Here is a 17,660-nt window from a genome sequence, read left to right as displayed (position 1 = left end):
GCTGTGCGACCGCACGGCTTAGTATAGCAACACATGAATGTACTAGAGCGGGGCTGCGCCTGTGTAATACAGCCATTGCCCCGCTCCTGAGTCCTGACAAGTGTGCGTGCCATCACGATGATGCGATGTGGCCAGCGCTGCACAAATGATTGCCGGCACTGAAGACAGAACATGGCGGGCGCGCTGCAAAATACCTCCATGTACTGTATTTAGTGCCTGAACCGCCGCTCATTAGTGCAGGAGCGGGGCAATGGCTGTATTACACAGCTGCAGTCCCGCTCAATAACGGCGGAGATCAGAGAAACCTCTTATCTCCGCCGTTATTCCCCTGAATGCTGCGATCAAAACTGACCACCACCGGTATTCAGGGTAAAATGAGAAGGGGGGATGCCCCTTGGATCGCATCACAGAGATCCCTGTGACGCGATTGAGGGACATACCATATATGGCCAGACAGCCCAGGGTCCATTGAAGGACCCCAGGGCTGTATGACCATATTTCCTGTTGTTATGGCATACTTAGGTTACTATCCGTACACAGGCTAATGTACTGGCGTATAGATATATGCTAGTACATTAAAGTTTAAAAATAAAGTAATATTAAATTTAAAAAAAATACACATACACCTTTTTTTACAATAAACATTAAAATAAGTCTCAATACATAAAATATACACATATTCGTTATTGGCGCGGTCGTAATAACCTGCACAACTATTTTTTTTGTGTCATTTATGTGTACACTGTAAAAATAAAAACTGCTTTCACTTATTGTGGGGCACGAGATGTGATGAATTTAACCTTCATGAGCCTCACATTAATAGTAATTAACCCCATCATGTACCTTACACATTAACCCATTTTGACTGAGAAACATGATGGGGTTAATTACTATTAATGTGAGGCACATTCAAAATTCATCACACCTCGTGCCTCACATCAGAAAATGTAATAACTTTTTTTTTATTATTACTGTTGGCAAAGTATCGTTTTGGTACCGAAATTGCAATACTACACAAAGTATCGGTATCGAAGTCCAAATTCTGGTATCATGACATCCCTACTCCTGAGTGTTTTCCTGGATCCTCATGTCAACCCGAGTGGCTAACAGGATGAGGGCATCCAAGGTAGAAGGAGGGTCGTGGGCTGCAAGCTCGTCCTTGATGTGTGTGGACAGTCCCTGCCAAAAGGTTGTCACCAATGCCTCCATGTTCCATGCCAACTCTGCTGCCAGGGTATGGAAAGAGATAACATACTCTCCTAGCAGAGTGGCTGCGGCAGAAGTTGTTTAGCCCGGCTCCTCAAGCACGGCACGGAAAGACTGCAGGAACAAGGCTAGGTCCGAGGATTCAGGTCCTTGTTTTTCCAAGATGGGATTCGCCCATGCGGTGGCCTTGCCAACGTGGAGGGAGATGATAAACGCTACTTTGGCCTCCTCGGAGGGGAGGAGATGAGCTCGTAGCCTAAAATGAACCGTGCATTGGTTGAAGAACCCTCTACAGCAGGGGTCTCAAGCACGCGGGCCACATGCGGCCCCTGGGGCTGTCATCTGCGGCCCGCTGGACACAGCCGCTAGTATCGGCTCTGCTCCGAGACTCTGGAATTCCCTGACATCGCTGTCCACATATGAACAGCGATGTCTGGGGCTTCCCCAGAGCCGGAGTCCCGAGCAGAGCGCTGGTGTCGGCTCTGCTCCGGGACTCTGGAATTCCCTGACATCGCTGTCCACATATGAACAGCGATGTCTGGGGCTTCCCCAGAGCCGGAGTCCTGAGCAGAGCGCTGGTGTCGGCTCTGCTCCGGGACTCTGTGGAATTCCCTGACATCGCTGCCCATATATGGACAGTGTGTCAGGGTCTTGTCCAGAGCGGAGCAGAGCGCTGGTGTCGGCTCTGCTCCTGGACTCTGTGGAATTCCCTGACATCGCTGTCCTCATATGAACAGCAATGTCTGGGGCTTCCCCAGAGCCGGAGTCCCGAGCAGAGCGCTGGTGTCGGCTCTGCTCCGGGACTCTGTGGAATTCCCTGACATCGCTGTCCACATATGAACAGCGATGTCTGGGGCTTCCCCAGAGCCGGAGTCCCGAGCAGAGCGCTGGTGTCGGCTCTGCTCCGGGACTCTGTGGAATTCCCTGACATCGCTGCCCATATATGGACAGTGTGTCAGGGTCTTGTCCAGAGCGGAGCAGAGCGCTGGTGTCGGCTGTGCTCCTGGACTCTGTGGAATTCCCTGACATCGCTGTCCACATATGAACAGCGATGTCTGGGGCTTCCCCAGAGCCGGAGTCCCGAGCAGAGCGCTGGTGTCGGCTCTGCTCCGGGACTCTGGGGAAGCCTCTGACATCGCTGTCCATACATCGACAATGATGTCAGGGGCTTCCCCAGAGCAGGAGTCCCAGTGATGTCAGGAGCACAGCTGGAGTCCCAGGAAGAGCCTACTAGCGCTCTGCCTGGGACTCCAGCTCTGGGCAAGCCCCTGACATCACTGGGGCAGCCTCTACAGAGGGCACTGTGGCGTTATCTACAAGTGGGTGTGTGACAGTATCTGAAGAGGACACTGGCATTATCTAGGGGTGTGTGGCCTTCTCTACAGAGGGCACTGTGGCCTTATCTACAGAGGGCACTGTGGCCTTATCTACAGAGGGCACTGTGGCCTTATCTACAGAGGGCACTGTGGCCTTATCTACAGAGGGCACTGTGGCCTTATCTACAGAGGGCACTGTGGCCTTATCTACAGAGGGCACTGTGGCCTTATCTAGGGGTGTGTTGCATTATCCACAGAGGGCACTACGGCAGCATCCACAGAGGGCACTGCGGCAGCATCCACAGAGGGCACTGCGGCAGCATCCACAGAGGGCACTGCGGCAGCATCCACAGAGGGCACTGCGGCAGCATCCACAGAGGGCACTGCGGCAGCATCCACAGAGGGCACTGCTTCAGCATCCACAGAGGGCAGTGCGGCAGCATCCATAGAGGGCACTGCGGCAGCATCCACAGAGGGCACTGCGGCACTATCTAAAAAGGGGCTGCCCAATCTTGACATGTGTGCTAACTGAGCCGCCGGACTGCATTTAGCGACACTTAAACTGGAAAGCTGGATTGTTGAAATAAGCACGTGGAGAAATATCTCAAATTTTAAACCTAGCGGTGTTATTATAGTAATGTAGTATTATTATTCTAGTAATATAGTGTTATAGTAGTTCAAATAACTAATTGATTAACAATAATTTTGTATTGTATCAAATTTGAAAGTAATGCGGCCCGTCAGCTTCCCATTTTTTCTATATGCGGCCCACTTACCCGGCCGAGTTTGAGACCCCTGCTCTACAGGCTCTGGGATCATAGTCATAGCGAGGAGGAAGAGGCAGTGAACCTGTGGATCCGGAACAAACAGGAGGAGCAACGGGCAGTGGAAGAGCAACAGTCACTGGAGGAAGAACCGGAGGTGGAAAGGTGAGTTGATCCAGACGGGCCATGATGGAATTTACAGCCTTAGGCCTTATTCGCGTTTTTTGCGCGTTGCAGTTCCGTGTCATAAGTGTTTGCTGCGTGGCTGCGTTATTTTCACGCATATGCCATCCTTATGACACGCGGTTTTGATGTTTAGAAAAAGAAATGAAGGAAGTGGTTTTATTTTTTCCTGCATTTCTTTATCTACTGTTGCGCGACAATTTTTGTAATTCTTATTTCCGTGTGCTGCGCGTGATTTTCACGCAACAATTGACTTCAATGGGTGCGTGATGCGTGAAAAACGCCCAGGTATAGGACATGTCATGATTTTTACGCAGCGGACACACGCTGCGGGAAAATCACGGAATGTCTGAACGGCCCCATTAACTAACATAGGTACGTGCGACGCGCATGATTTTCACACGCGTATCACAGACGTTAAACACGTTCGTGTGAATAAGGCCTTAAGGAGTTGGTCCTGACGTGTCCATAGGTCATGCATCTCCGTCTGTATCCTTGGAACTGCGGTGTTGGGCTGGCCAGCGGGTTCCATGGCCTGAGCGTACTGTCACGATCTAGGGGTATGTGGACCCACTAGGCTGCTCCGCCGTAGCGGAGAGGCAGCTGGCCAAGTCAGTCTGTACAGTCGATACAAGTTCGTAGCACAAGGGTACCTGAAATAGTCCAGATGGTGGCAGGGGCTCTGGCAAAGATGGTAGTTGGTGCAGCAGGTTGCGCCAGATGTGGCGGATGACAACGTGTGCAGTATTTTACGACTCCAATCACTCCAAGTTTACGCATTCTTTTTCTTTTGATTCAACGCGACACAAAAAGATGTCAAGGGGGACACTCGTTCACAGAATAGGCTTTGTAACATTCCGTTCAAGGGTAGAATATGTTTTTGGCCCAGATCTACACAAGATTCTAGAGAAAGCATCAGATAGGAAAAAGGGATTTCCAGAAGACAAACCGACCAAAAGAAAATATCCCTTTCGTTCCCAAAGACCTCAGAGTGAAAACTATAGAGGGGAAGGTAAAACAGGTTGTTGGAGTTTCATCTTCGCTCAGAAGTTCCTGAGATTTGTAGTAAAAATCTCGTCAGGCGAGATTTTCCACTTTCCGTTTACAGCTCTCCCTTTCGGAATATCATTTGCCCCAAAGGTATTTACAAAAATAATGCTAGAAGTGACAGCATCATTTCACAGGCAGGGAATTATTATAATCCTTTATCTGGACGACTTCCTAATTACAGCAATCACCAAAGAGTTTCTTTCCACTCAGGTGAAACTAGTAACATGTCAGCTAGCAGATCTGGGCTGGATTATAAATTTTGAGAAATCATATCTGATTCCGCGCACTGGGAAAATATTTCTAGGTGTTCTACTGGACCCTACTCTCCAAATATCTTTGCTCCTGGAAAAAAAAGATGGAATCTAGTTTCCAATATCAAAAAATTTCATAAAGCCACCTCTTACAAAATAAGAGCAGCCATGAGTAGACTGGGATAGATGACGGCTTGCATTCAGTCAGTCGCCTGGAGTCAGAACCATTCTTGTCCACTTCAAAAGTGGATACTCTCTTCATGGGACAGAAAACAATCATACCTGGATCGGAAGATAAAAATACCCCAGAAATTAAAAACCTCTCTGTATTGTGGGACAGAACACTCAAAAATCGGAAGGGGTGTAACTTGGCATCAATTCCTGGCAATCACCATTCTAACAGATGCAAGCAAACCGGGTTTGGGAGCCAGACTCCCAGACAAATATATTCAGGGGACTTGGTTATCTTCGATCAGTGGTAGATCTTCAATTTACTGATAACTCAGAGCAGTCTGGGAGACACTGGAGACAGCTTCCTTTGCTCTTCAGAACAACCATGTCAAAATACTGTCAGACAACATGACGACAGAGCCTTTCTACGACACCAGGGGTGTACCAGGACACCCACCCTGCTCGCAGAAAATATTCTGTTGGGCAGAAAATAATCTACTTTCTCTATCCGCCTTCCACTTGAAGGGTTCAGAGAATATGGAAGCAGAAATTCTCAGCAGAAAAAAACCTAGATCTGGGCGAATGGTCTCTAAATCAGGAAGTCTTTTTTCAGATCACACGACAATGGGGATTTCCTCAAAAAGACCCGTTTGCGAACAGACTAATTCCAAAACAAATCCGTTCTTCTCCTTAAACCCTCAGGATGGTCCCCTAGGCATAGATGCTCTATCCCAACCTTGGGACATGGTTCTAGCTTATTCTTTTCCACCATTCCAGTTGATATCAAAAGTCCTTCAAAAAAGTTTAAAGGGAAAATCTGAAACTCATTCTGATTGTCCCGTTCTGGCCAAAAAAGGCCTGGTTCCCGATTCCAATAAAATTAGCATTGGAAGATCCTATAAAAGTACCTTAAAAACAGGATCTGCTATTACAGGGGTTGTTACGACACCAAAATCTACAAAACCTTCATTTATCAGCATGGATCCTGAGGGGACACTGCTCAGGGCAAAGGTTTTATCCCAGAAAGTAGTAACAACCATAAAAGCTACCCATATACCAGTTACGTCAGCAATTTACCTAAAAATTTTGACAAAAATAAAATACAAATTTCTCTTGGGGGAGACCAACCCCCGGGCCAGAATCATCCGGTCATCCAACAAATTCTGGACTTTTTACAACAGGGACTGGACCTAGGTCTTAGACCTAGCACCCTCAAGGTACAAGTCTCAGCCCTGAGTACATTCTTTGACACCCAACTAGCAGAACACAGGTGGGTGAAAAGATTCATGTCTGCAGCCTTAAGTCTAAGGCCAACTATTAGACAAACCTCTTCACAGTGGGAGCTTGGCATTGTCCTCAGGGCTCTAACCAGATCTCCATTTGAACCAACTGATATCATAAACAACAAGACACTTATCCTTTAAAGTATCCTTTTTAATAACCATAACCGCAGCAAGGAGACTTTGTGAAATACAAGCGCTGTCTAGAAAGGCCTAACAGATGATATAATTTTTTAAGACTAGATCCTAATTTTCTCCCGAAAGTTGTCTCGGACTTATATAGAAATCAGGAAATTGTTCTTACTTCATTTTTGTCAGAATCCAAAGACACAAAAAGGAAACATTTCATTGTCTCGATGTTAGAAGAGCTGTTTTACAATATTTACAGGTTACTGCAGATTAGTGGAAAGACTCAAACTTCCTGGTCCAATTTGGAGGAAAGAATAACGGCCAGAAGACCTCAAAAGCTACCATTGCTGGATGGATTAAAACAACAATTAAAGACTGTTATTCTCTTAAAGGAAAATCTTTTCCTATAAACATCAAAGCCCACTCCACCAGATCCACAACTTCATCATGGGCAGAAAGGGGGGTGGGGCTCCTTAAACCAGATTTGTACTGCAGCTACCTGGGTTAGTGCCCTTACCTTTGCAAAACATTATAGGCTAGACCTTTCATCCAGCAGAGTCTTAGCCTTTGGCTGCAAAGTACTCCAAGCGATAGTCCCACCCCAAACCATATAATTTGGTATTCTCCTAGTGTGCCTTCGTGGGGGACAAAGTGGGAATATAAGAATATCTTAAAGGTAAATCTGTTTCCATGAGTCCACCATGACGGCATACATTTACCCACCCTACCTTCTTATTGGTATGTGACGTTAACATACATATAAACTTAGCTAGTTCCTTGTGGTCTAGTGATATGGTACACACTGGTGGAAGGCAGAGGGTGGGGCCTTTTAACCTCTCTCCGTTCCTGTCCCTACAGAGGTCAAGGGATCGTCCTCCTGGTGCGTCATCATGGAAATCGAATTACCGGTAAGATTAATTTTTATTTTTTATCATTCACTACAAAAAAAATTGCTGTCCATAGAAATGCAATGAGTAGCTTGAAAATCTCATCAAAACCGCTCTAGTCAAGCGAGTTGCTAGCGCTTTCTACATGCTGGGATTTCTGAGCAATTTTATAAAGTAGCAGCTACTTTTTTCCTGTTATAGAATAATGTGAAAATTATTTGGAAATATTTTGACAATCGCTGATAAGTATTTGTATTATTCTACAGAAAAAAGTCTAACTTCAAAGTGTCCTACAAATACCATCAAATCCATGCAAGAGTCATTATTTCTAACAGGAGAACATTTGGAACATTGTTCACTAATTTATGTCCTCAGCTAAGGTCCGAGTGACTCCATAATAAAAAAGTGACTGGGCTGCTTTTGGTTTTGCAAAAAATATTTTTATTTACTTCAATTAGTTGGTACCTTTGCTGTCTGGGGCCACATGTTATTTACAGATGAGTCCAAGGTGGATATCTGCGGACAACATTATATGAAAGCAAACGGCATTTCACTTTAGAAAATCATCAGCATATTTCCCAGCTTATCGGTTTACCCACCATCACCATTACCAAGATCATTGGATGAACAGGTGGATTAAGCCAAATTTTATGAATTTTAGGAGTAATTACCTTTAGTAACAACCGCATTATTTTTTGTTTCATTTTTCCAATAACATCTAGTCGTTCTGTGGTAAGATATAGCATTCACTGTTTTTCATAATAGGGCTCCCATTCAAGTGCATGGAGACTCTACTGACTGACGTATGAAACCGATAGGAAAAATTATTGGGGCATACTCTATTGCATGTTCTATGTATGGAGCAATGCTTCTAGGGTACAATATCTCCATGTCTATAGCACCAAACAGCCTGTACGGTAGCACATAGAGGCCAATCAGCTTCATACTGGGTAGCCGTACTGGTTTCCGTGCACACGGGTCTTCCGTGTGCATGGGGCATTTCCTTGCTAACTAGATACAACAAGAGCCACATCAACTACCAACTGACATGGCTGACTGTGATTTATAATCCATATAGCTATGAAATGCAGCCATCATCCCAATGCAACGGCTGGGATCGGAGGTAACTAGCGACTGCTGCATCTAAGTGGTTACAGAGGGAGAAGGGCTCCCTCTGTTACCCCATTGGCACCACGTGTAACGATTGTGGGAGCCCATGGGTTTTCATGGCATGCCATGGCTAAGTGACTATTATTTGCCTTTGGCATGGCCTAATAGATTTCCTGTCAGTTTATGACTGAAAGGCAATAATTCTTCGGTATATTGATTATACCAAAGCATTATAGTAGCAATCAAACAATCACATTGTAAAGGCTCCTAGTCAGACTAAAAAAATGTACACACATGGGAAAAGTCACCTGAATGGTTAATTATGCTTTAAATAAAGTTTATTAAAACAAAAATGTGTTTAGAGAATAAAATGAAGAGAAAAATATTTTTTTTTCATAAAAAGTGGTTTTATTTTGCAAAAGTGTTTAAAATAATCCTATACATATTTGGTATCGCCAAAATCGAAATGATCTGTATAGTAAAATTCATTTTATTTATACTGTACTACGAATTATGTAAAAATAACACAAAAAACTATGGAATTGCTTTATCTCATCCCAAACCCTAAAAAAATAATAAATTAATCAATAAGTCCTATGTACCCTAAAATGGTGCCATTAAAAAATAGAACTCATCCAGCAAAAAGCAAGTCCTTATAAAGCTACATCTGAGGAAAAATAAGAAATATATGGCTCATGAAATGCAGCTGTTTAAAAACTAGTTTTTCTCCATGAAAAGTTCTCTTATTGTGCAAAAAGTAGTAAAACATAAACTATCTATTATATAACCATGAAGGACGTGGTGTCCGAAGCTCACATAGAGCTCCGCCCACAGACCAACCGCCAGTTGGCTCCACCCACAGCCGGAAGACTGAGGAAGGAGATGTGAGCAGGGGTGTGATCTGGCCAGTTCGACCCGATTCTCCCGAACCGGCTATTAAAATTACAGCCGGTTCGCAGAACCGGGTGAAGCGGGAAGTCGGAAACGGTCCTTTGCACTCAATTGTATCCGCGTCCTTAGGACGCGGATACATTTGTGTAGCCTACCGCTACCCTGGCGAGGCACATGATGCCTCGCCATTCGGCGCTTTAGTGATGATGCAGTCTGCGAGATGACGTCATCGCGGCGCTGCATTGTTCTGCTGGAGGGGGACTGGCGTCACTGGAGGACGGCGCGGGAACGGGACAGGTAAGCATATAATGTGTTTTTTTTCCTTTTCCTTCTACTGTGGGAAGCATTGGGGGCCTTATCTATAGGGGACCCAACAGGGAACAGTAACTACAGAGGACTATATAGGGAACTTTTGACAGTGGACTATATAGGGAACAGTAACTACAGGGGACTATATAGGGAACGAACTACAGGGGACTGTAGGGAACGAATTACAGGGGACTATATAGGGAACAGTAACTACAGGGGACTATATAGGGAACAGTAACTACAGGGGACTATATAGGGGCCCTTATCTACAGGGAACGCCTCAGGGGCCCTTATCTACATGGAACTCCACAGGGGGCTCTACCTACAGGGAACTCCACAGGGGGCCCTATCTACAGTGGGCACTATACAGTGAATGCCACAGGGGGTTCTATCTACAGGGAACGCTATAGGGGGCTCTGTCTGAAGGGAACGGTAGAGGGGGCACTATCTACAGGGAAGTCTACCTATAGAAGGCTCTACTGGGAGCACTATCTATAGAGGGCTCTACTGGGAGCACTATCTACAGGGGGCACTGTGTGTGGTGCATTACTTTACAGTGTTTGACAATTTTATTCAGGGGCACAGTGTATGGTACTATTTTATTCAGGGGCACAGTGTATAGTACGATTATATTCAGGGGCACAGTGTGTAGCGCTATTTATATTCGGGGACACAGTGTATGATACTTTTATATTTGGGGGCATGGAGAGTGATACCATAAGAATTTTCTCTTCGTTTATATGATAACTGGTGTCCCTTCTTATCCCCCTTTTGGATCACACTCTGCACCTTTTTTGGGTCCTTCCCTTCTTTGCAGTTTGGGGAACATCGCTGGGAAAATGCTTCCTTGGTACAATACGGGTGCCCTCGCTTCAAGCAGATGTGCTTGATCCCTCTCCTTCCTCGTTTCCAAATAGAAGTGCCTTGATAACTACCTCTTGAAACTGAAGAAATGTCCCTGTCCGGCCTGCAAATAAGGATAGCACATAAGCGTTATACAATAATATCTGTAAAATGTGCAAGGCCCCTTTTTTGTACCATACCCTTGTCTTTCGCATTGCACTATACGGCTTCAGCACCTGATCGGAAAGATCAACCCCTCCCATGTATTTATTATATCTCAGAATGCAATCTGGTTTGCGGGTCGCTGTACTGGTACCTTGGGGTGCTGCCATTCCCATGTATTGTGGTCAAGAGAAGGACAACCCGCTTGTACTTGATAAACAACACGTTCTCGCTGCATAGTGCGCTGCTCTCACCCCTTCTGAGACTTTGGCCAAGCAGGGTTTTAGGGAGGCTTCTCTGGGGGTTTTTTTTCGCACGATGCCGCATGCTGCAGTATTTCTGGTGGAGAGGCATTTAAATAATGGGATGTTGGTGTAGAAGTTATCCACATAAAGGTGATAACCCTGGTCCAGCAGTCAGTATACCAAATCCCACACTATTTTCCCACTAACTCCCAGGACGGGGGGCATTCTGGAGGTTCAATCCTGGAGTACTTCCCTTCATAAACCCGAAACCTTTGGGTGTACCCTGAGCTATTCTCGTACAGCTTGTACATTGTTATCCTATTCCCTGCCCTCTTACTTGGCAGGTTTTGGCAAAAGATTAGCCTCCCCTTAAAATGTCCAAGAGACTTGTCTACTACAATGTTCTTTTTGGGGTGTACACTTCTTGAAATTTGGTGCTAAAGTGATCCATGACTGGCTTGATTTTAAATAGGCGGTCATATGTGGGATCATCACGGGACGGGCACTGTGCATTATCATTATAATGCAAAAACTTTGAAATCGCTTCAAAGCGGGTCTGGCTCATGGCCATGCTGTAAATTGGGGTGTTGTACAAAACATCTCTCGGCACTTCAATAAAGTTTGTGTGGTACTTGTGAATGACAGCACAACGTGATCTGTGCTGTGTGAGTAAGTCCCACATAAACTTTACCGAAGTGTCGGGAGTGTGAATAGACATCGCGTCCTGGCTGGAGGCAATGTCTATTCACTCTCAAGACACTTCAGTAAAGTTAATGTGGGTGTATGTGACAGCACAGCGTGATCTTGCAAGATCACGCTGTGCTGATTACAAATGGACATGAATGGAGAGAAGTGTATGACACTGATTGGTCAGCGTCATACACTTCTCTTTACAACGCCCACTTGGTAAAAAGGTAAAAAACACCCAGTTGTCTATTAAGAAACTAATTAGCATAAATCTAAAATTGCTCATAACTTGCTCAAAAATGATAGTTTTTCTAAAGAAAAACTATCTACATTACAGCGCCGATCAGATTATGTAGGAGATAGGGCACTTATAATGTGGAAACAGAGCCTCTTTAAGTCTCAAAATTAATTCCTGAGTTGCCCATGAAATCCGGTATCTGAGGCTGATAATTTGCGGGCGCTGGGTTCCACATGAGCTCAGTAATTTGGTGGGTTTTCTCAGCTGATGTTCTGGGACGCCTTTGCGGGGGTTCCTCATCACCGGATGATCAGGAAAAGCAGGAGGACAAATTCATTCCTCTTCTCCCTCGCTGGCCGATTGAGTGTCGGAGGCCAGGATGGTGTATGACTCCTCTGCAGAATAGACGGTTTGGGATAATTGGGACATTTTTATTGGGGGAGTGTGTAGAACTTCAACACGTGTAATATTCAATTTATTTTTACACGGGGTTGTATGTGGTGTGCTTTTACACGTGTATAGATGTACAAAATAAAAAAAAAATTTGGAGAATAAAAAGTACTGAATAAACTTCAGTAAAAAAAAAATATATGGCAATATGAAACTGCAAAAAAAGTTCTGACTTCCTGACACTAAAAAATTATCACTTACTGTAGTATAAAAAATATATAACTATGTAAAATTTAGTGAATGACCGTAAAAACCAAACTGAACGTCTGTCACTAACCGACGCTAATCCTGTAACGCTATTTATTAGTGGTAAAAAAAATTGTAGTAAAAAAAAATTACTACAGTAAATTTAGTCTAAAATTATAAAGCTACACTATGTAAAATTTAGTGAATGAACTTCAGTAAAAAAAAAACCTGAACGTCTGTCACTAACTGACCCTAAATCTGTAGTGCTAAAAATACTGTTGTATAAAACTTATACTGCTTTAAATTTAGACAAAAAATATAAAGCTACACCTTTGTAAAATGTAGTAAACGAACTTCAGTAAAAAACAAACTGACCGTCCGTCCGTCACTAACTGACGCTAAATCTGTAACACTATGGTATCACTAACTGATGCTAACAAAAAAACTGTAGTATAAAATTTATACTACAGTGAATTTACACGAACTCCCTACCTCACTTTTTTTACAGTTTTATAAAAGGCCAAAAAAAAACCTACGTAAACAAATTACCACTGAGGCTGATTATAGACTTAGCACTCAGTGGCCGCAGGGCGCGCACAAAAAGATGGTGCTGTTAAAATAGGCCCAAAATAAAGAAATCGGCGCCAAAAAATGAACACAAATGCCGATCAGTGATGGTGGTCACCGATCACTGCTTAGCGGTTGCAGGACGCACAGAATAAAATTGGTGCAGGTAGAAAAAAAAAAAGGCCAAAAAAACCCTGCGTCAACAAATTACCACTGATGCTGATTGTAGTCTCAGCACTCAGTGGCTGTAGGGCGCACACAAAAAGATGGTGCAGTAAAAAGGCTCAGAGTCAAAAAACTGGGCACAAATACCGATCAGTGATGGCAGTCACTGATCAGCACTCAGTGGCCGCAGGGCGCACACACGGAGATGGTGCAGAGGAAAAATTGACAAAAAAAAAAGTACTGTGGCAAAAATTTAGCACATTGACCGCACAGTCAGGGACTGGGACAGGGAAATTTAGGGACAGATGCTACTGCTAAAAAAAAACAAAAAAACAGCAGCATAGTTGATGATGATAGAAGGATGCAGGAGCTGACGATCGCCAGCAACACAGTCCTCAAAAACAGTCAGTATGGTTCACAGTAGGTATGCACCAGCTCTGCTCACCGTTCCTAACCGGAATGAGGCTGCCAGAGCTGGTGCAGGCTGTTTGAAACAACCTTAATGGGTAATTGTAGCGATCGGGGAGGGGGCGCTGGGTTCCACTGGCCAGTGAGTGCAAGCCAGGTAGTGGTGCTGTCCGAGACAGCACCAATCACCACCTATCACTGTGCCGTGTGGCACAGTGATAGGCAAATGCCGAAAAAAGCTGCGATTGGCCTTTCAGAATTTACTGGCCAATCGCAGGGATCGCCAATCTGATGGGGGCAAGTGTTCCCCCTGGGCAATGAGTAAAGATGGCCTGCTGTCAGGGACAGCAGCCATCTTTACTCGGTCACCGTGTCCTTACACACGGCGAGCGCTTAACGATTCAACGTAACTGTACGTTGGATTGCGTTAAGACCTTGGTGACCGCAACGTTATATGTCGCCAAGGGGTTAAAGGTCTTTTTTTTTTTATGATGGATGTCATGAGACATTATTAATCTTTAGAGGGGTTGGTGCCGCTGTATTATTTGCACTTATGTTATTGATTTCACATTTGCATTGCTATATTTGTGATATGCTTGCGCCTTTATTCCATCTTGTGGGATATAGTCCAACAACACTATACATAAAAAAACATATACTCTTTAATGTTTTACATACTCCATAATCAAACCTCTTTTTTAGATGGATTTTCTCCTCATAACCCTATAGAATTCAATAGATTTAGTTTGTCCGGCAGCTTATTTGAACTGTCTTGCTGTTAGTGCTTATAATCTTTTGGCTAAATATGTTTGTTCTAATAAACTTTACACAAATCTTATAATAGATGCTTGTGTATCTTGTCTGTTCCGATAAAAATATTATACCTTTTTGTATTCACAATTTCTCTTATGAACAATGGGCCTCATTTATTAATAAAATAGCTTCGTTTCCCACAGAAACCAATCAGAGCTGCGCTTCCACATCTTAAAGTGCTCTGGAAAGCAGCCTTGTGGCTGCTATGGGCTACAAGGCCAGTGTTTTGTTAGACAGTTTTGATAAATATGGCTGTGTGTCTAGTCATTGTATAATAATTGCTTGACTTATAAATTGTTTGAGAAAGCTTTACAGTTTTGTATTATGGCAGCCTAAGTTTAGAATTGGGATTTGCTAATTTTTTATTTTTTTTACTAGAAATAATTGACTAACTGGTTTTTGTTTCCTTTTCCTTTCTTAGTTTACGTTGTAGAAGAGAGAAGAAGGGATGATTCTGGGGAAAGTGCCTGTTTAACTGCTTGTTGGACTGCCCTATGTTGTTGCTGCCTTTGGGACATGTTAACATAAATATATTTTTAATAAAAGCCAGAGCATTAAATGCCTGTAATTTATGTCTTACCTCTTTGTTTTCTTGATTATATCTTGTTTGTTATTAAATCAATTAAGAAACGACATGATTTAATTGATTTTGCTATTGATTTTCATGCTGCAAGTGTACATATTTTCTATCAAGTCTGGGCAGTATGATGATCCATGAACATTGCAAGCACTTTTTTCTTTTTTTTTTCTTTCTTCGTTCATGGTTCGTCTTTTTTTTGCTTTTTGTTTTTTTCAGGTATTGTGCTTGAGAAGAGTCTAATATTCCCAGAGGCCACATATATAAATCTGGTCCAGCATCAGTATATTAAACCAGTACAGCATGGATAGGACACATCACATTTGTGAGCACTTACTTCTGCAATGCATGTATGTTTTGCGTTTTATAAGTTATTGCTAATGAGGAAGGAAACGCATAAAGGAACACACCAAGCAAAACTGATGCTTTGTGTTATGCCTGAGGGGGTGGTGCATGACACAAGGATTCAAAGGAAGAATCTCTTTGTTATGAAGTTTTTCTTTTATTTTTGCACATATGAATAAGTTTATAAGAAATGTGTGGAATCTGGCATAGTTTTCTTTGTTTTCTCTGGCAAACAATATTGTTATTATACAACTATTAAAGAATGTTCGCATGAAAAATCATGCTAGTTTGCTTTCTTATTTAAGTGTAAAATTCAGCACGGTACATTTGGAGTTCCGAAGTAGACAGAGGAATCAAATCCAGATATGTTTTTTTTTAAAACTAGCTCATTCAAATATTTGGAAAGGACACCTTATCGCACTTTTTTTTGCAGAAGAATGGACGCATCACGTCCCCACATGCCCAGGGCCAATGGGTAGAATACCAAGACTGGAGCTTATCAAAGTGCTCCACTATAAGGACCATGACCTAATATTAAGGCAGCCAGATATAGTCTCTCCTGCAGCTTATATAAAATACTTAGCTGTTAGTGCCTATAAACTTTTTTGTAAATATAACTTTGGTAAGAAATAGTTATAAAGATACAGCATAATGCGCTTTGAGGCCGTTCCTGCCTTTTCATCAGATAAAATACACTTGCATAAAAGTATTGGAGGAAGATATTTATGTTTCAAAAGTATTTATTGAATTATTGTTTTTTAAAAACAAAGTACTAAACATTACACCTAGGCAAAGGGACTCCATTCACAGAGGTAAGGCAGCAGAAAGTTATGTAGCAAATATGCAGATAAATAGCCACAACAAAATAAAAAAGATAAACTTAAACAAAAGTAGAAACTACAGCTGGTAATACCAGATGGTAATTAAGAGAGTAGTGAGCATATCGCAAACATGTTAAAGAAATGAAAGCATGGCAGGACAGCTTGATAAGAAGTGCCAATCACATGGAGAAAAAGGCAAGACGAGCCAACACGTATGGTGATGAAATATGGCATCCAGAGGAAATCATACAGTAGTATGATCTATTATGTCAGAAGAATGGAAAAAGGATATCCAGGGTTTCCATTTTTTCAGAAATCACTCCATAGTATCCGTGGTTATCGCATTTAATTTTTGATAAATCATTATTCGATTAACTCACAAAACAACTATTCCTAGATGTAAGATCTGAGTTCTTCTTTTAAAAGCAATATGGATTGTGGCTGCAAGTAAAATAAACTTTGTAAACTTAGTCAGTTTAAATTTAACATGGTTAAGATTAGAAGGTATAGCACCTAATAAGCAGACCACCGGAGATACTTTAAGGACATCACAAACTAATAGACACGTGCCCTTACAGAAAGTACGTACTATAGGGTAGGCCCAACAGGTATGATAGATAGAGCTAAGAGAATGGCAACCTCAAAAACATGTAGGTGGTACGCTAGAGTACATTTTGTGTGTTTCTTCTATAAGCCCTGTGAAGGATTTTCAGTGCACTTGCCAGCTCCCTTTGCTCAAAGTTTCACACATGGAATGCCACTTAGAGATAAGTAGCTGAAACCTTATATCCTCCTCCCATTGTAACATCAATTGGAGTTTACAGTCACCTGGTGGTGTATTCAACTGAGTATAAACTAGAGACCGTAAACTAACTCTAGAAGGGGAATATAAGGCTAACTGCTCATAGGGAGAACAGTCCAAAGTCTGAGCTTGCCCCACATAAGAATGTAAGAAAGAATATACCGGATGAACGCGAATATCTTCCTCAGCCGGAGGATTATGAGTAGAGCAGAAGGCTTTTTTGGAGAGCAATCAGTCATTTTCAAGAAAATGATAAACTCTAGTTAATTTACATCCAATCCACCATTGAATAGAGGAGTATGTAGTATGGGCGGGGCTGGGGTAACAATAGATTGGAGATGTAGCTTAAACCGGACCATTCTCCATAGGAGCTGAGCATAGTCCGGTAAGGTAGCTCTAATATGTAAACCTCTAGGAAGTGTACCTTTGTACCACATCATATCAGGCCACATGTATGGGGCTACAAGGGAAGTCTCTTAAAGGGAATGTGTTGCCAGCAAAACATGTTGTTTTTTTTTTTAATTAAACATTTAGTGTGTAGGTGATTAAACATTGTTCAAATTTTTTTAATTTTTTTCACGAGTCAGGAAATATTATAAATTAGATTCTAATTTATAATATTTCCCATTGCTGGTCACTAGATGGAGCTATTCCCCAAAATTGCAGCATTGCATGTGGTAAAGCAACCACATTGCTTTTTGCTGCAAAATTGGGAAAAAAGCACTCGCTCTAGTGAGCTCTGAGAATCCCCCCCTCCTTTATCCTGGCTAGTGCCGGGATAAACGAGGGGTTTGACCGGTCTAA

At 42.9% G+C, this 17,660-nt stretch overlaps 1 protein-coding gene across 1 annotated transcript in view; it reads left to right on the top strand.

Moving 5' to 3' along the window:
• The window catches only part of CYSTM1 (cysteine rich transmembrane module containing 1), a 117,254-nt gene extending 101,743 nt beyond the window's left edge, over positions 1-15,511 (top strand). The window contains exon 3 of the mRNA XM_075859962.1: positions 14,733-15,511. Within this exon, the coding sequence (XP_075716077.1) occupies positions 14,733-14,839 (107 nt within the window). The 3' untranslated portion in view covers positions 14,840-15,511. The remainder of the gene's footprint in view (positions 1-14,732) is intronic.
• Positions 15,512-17,660: the final 2,149 nt, after the last annotated feature.

Source organism: Rhinoderma darwinii, chromosome 3 (assembly GCF_050947455.1).
Source record: "Rhinoderma darwinii isolate aRhiDar2 chromosome 3, aRhiDar2.hap1, whole genome shotgun sequence".
Classification (NCBI taxonomy): Eukaryota; Metazoa; Chordata; class Amphibia; order Anura; family Rhinodermatidae; genus Rhinoderma; species Rhinoderma darwinii.
Note: the sequence above shows the minus strand (reverse complement) of the source record. Positions and strands in the feature narration are given on the sequence as shown.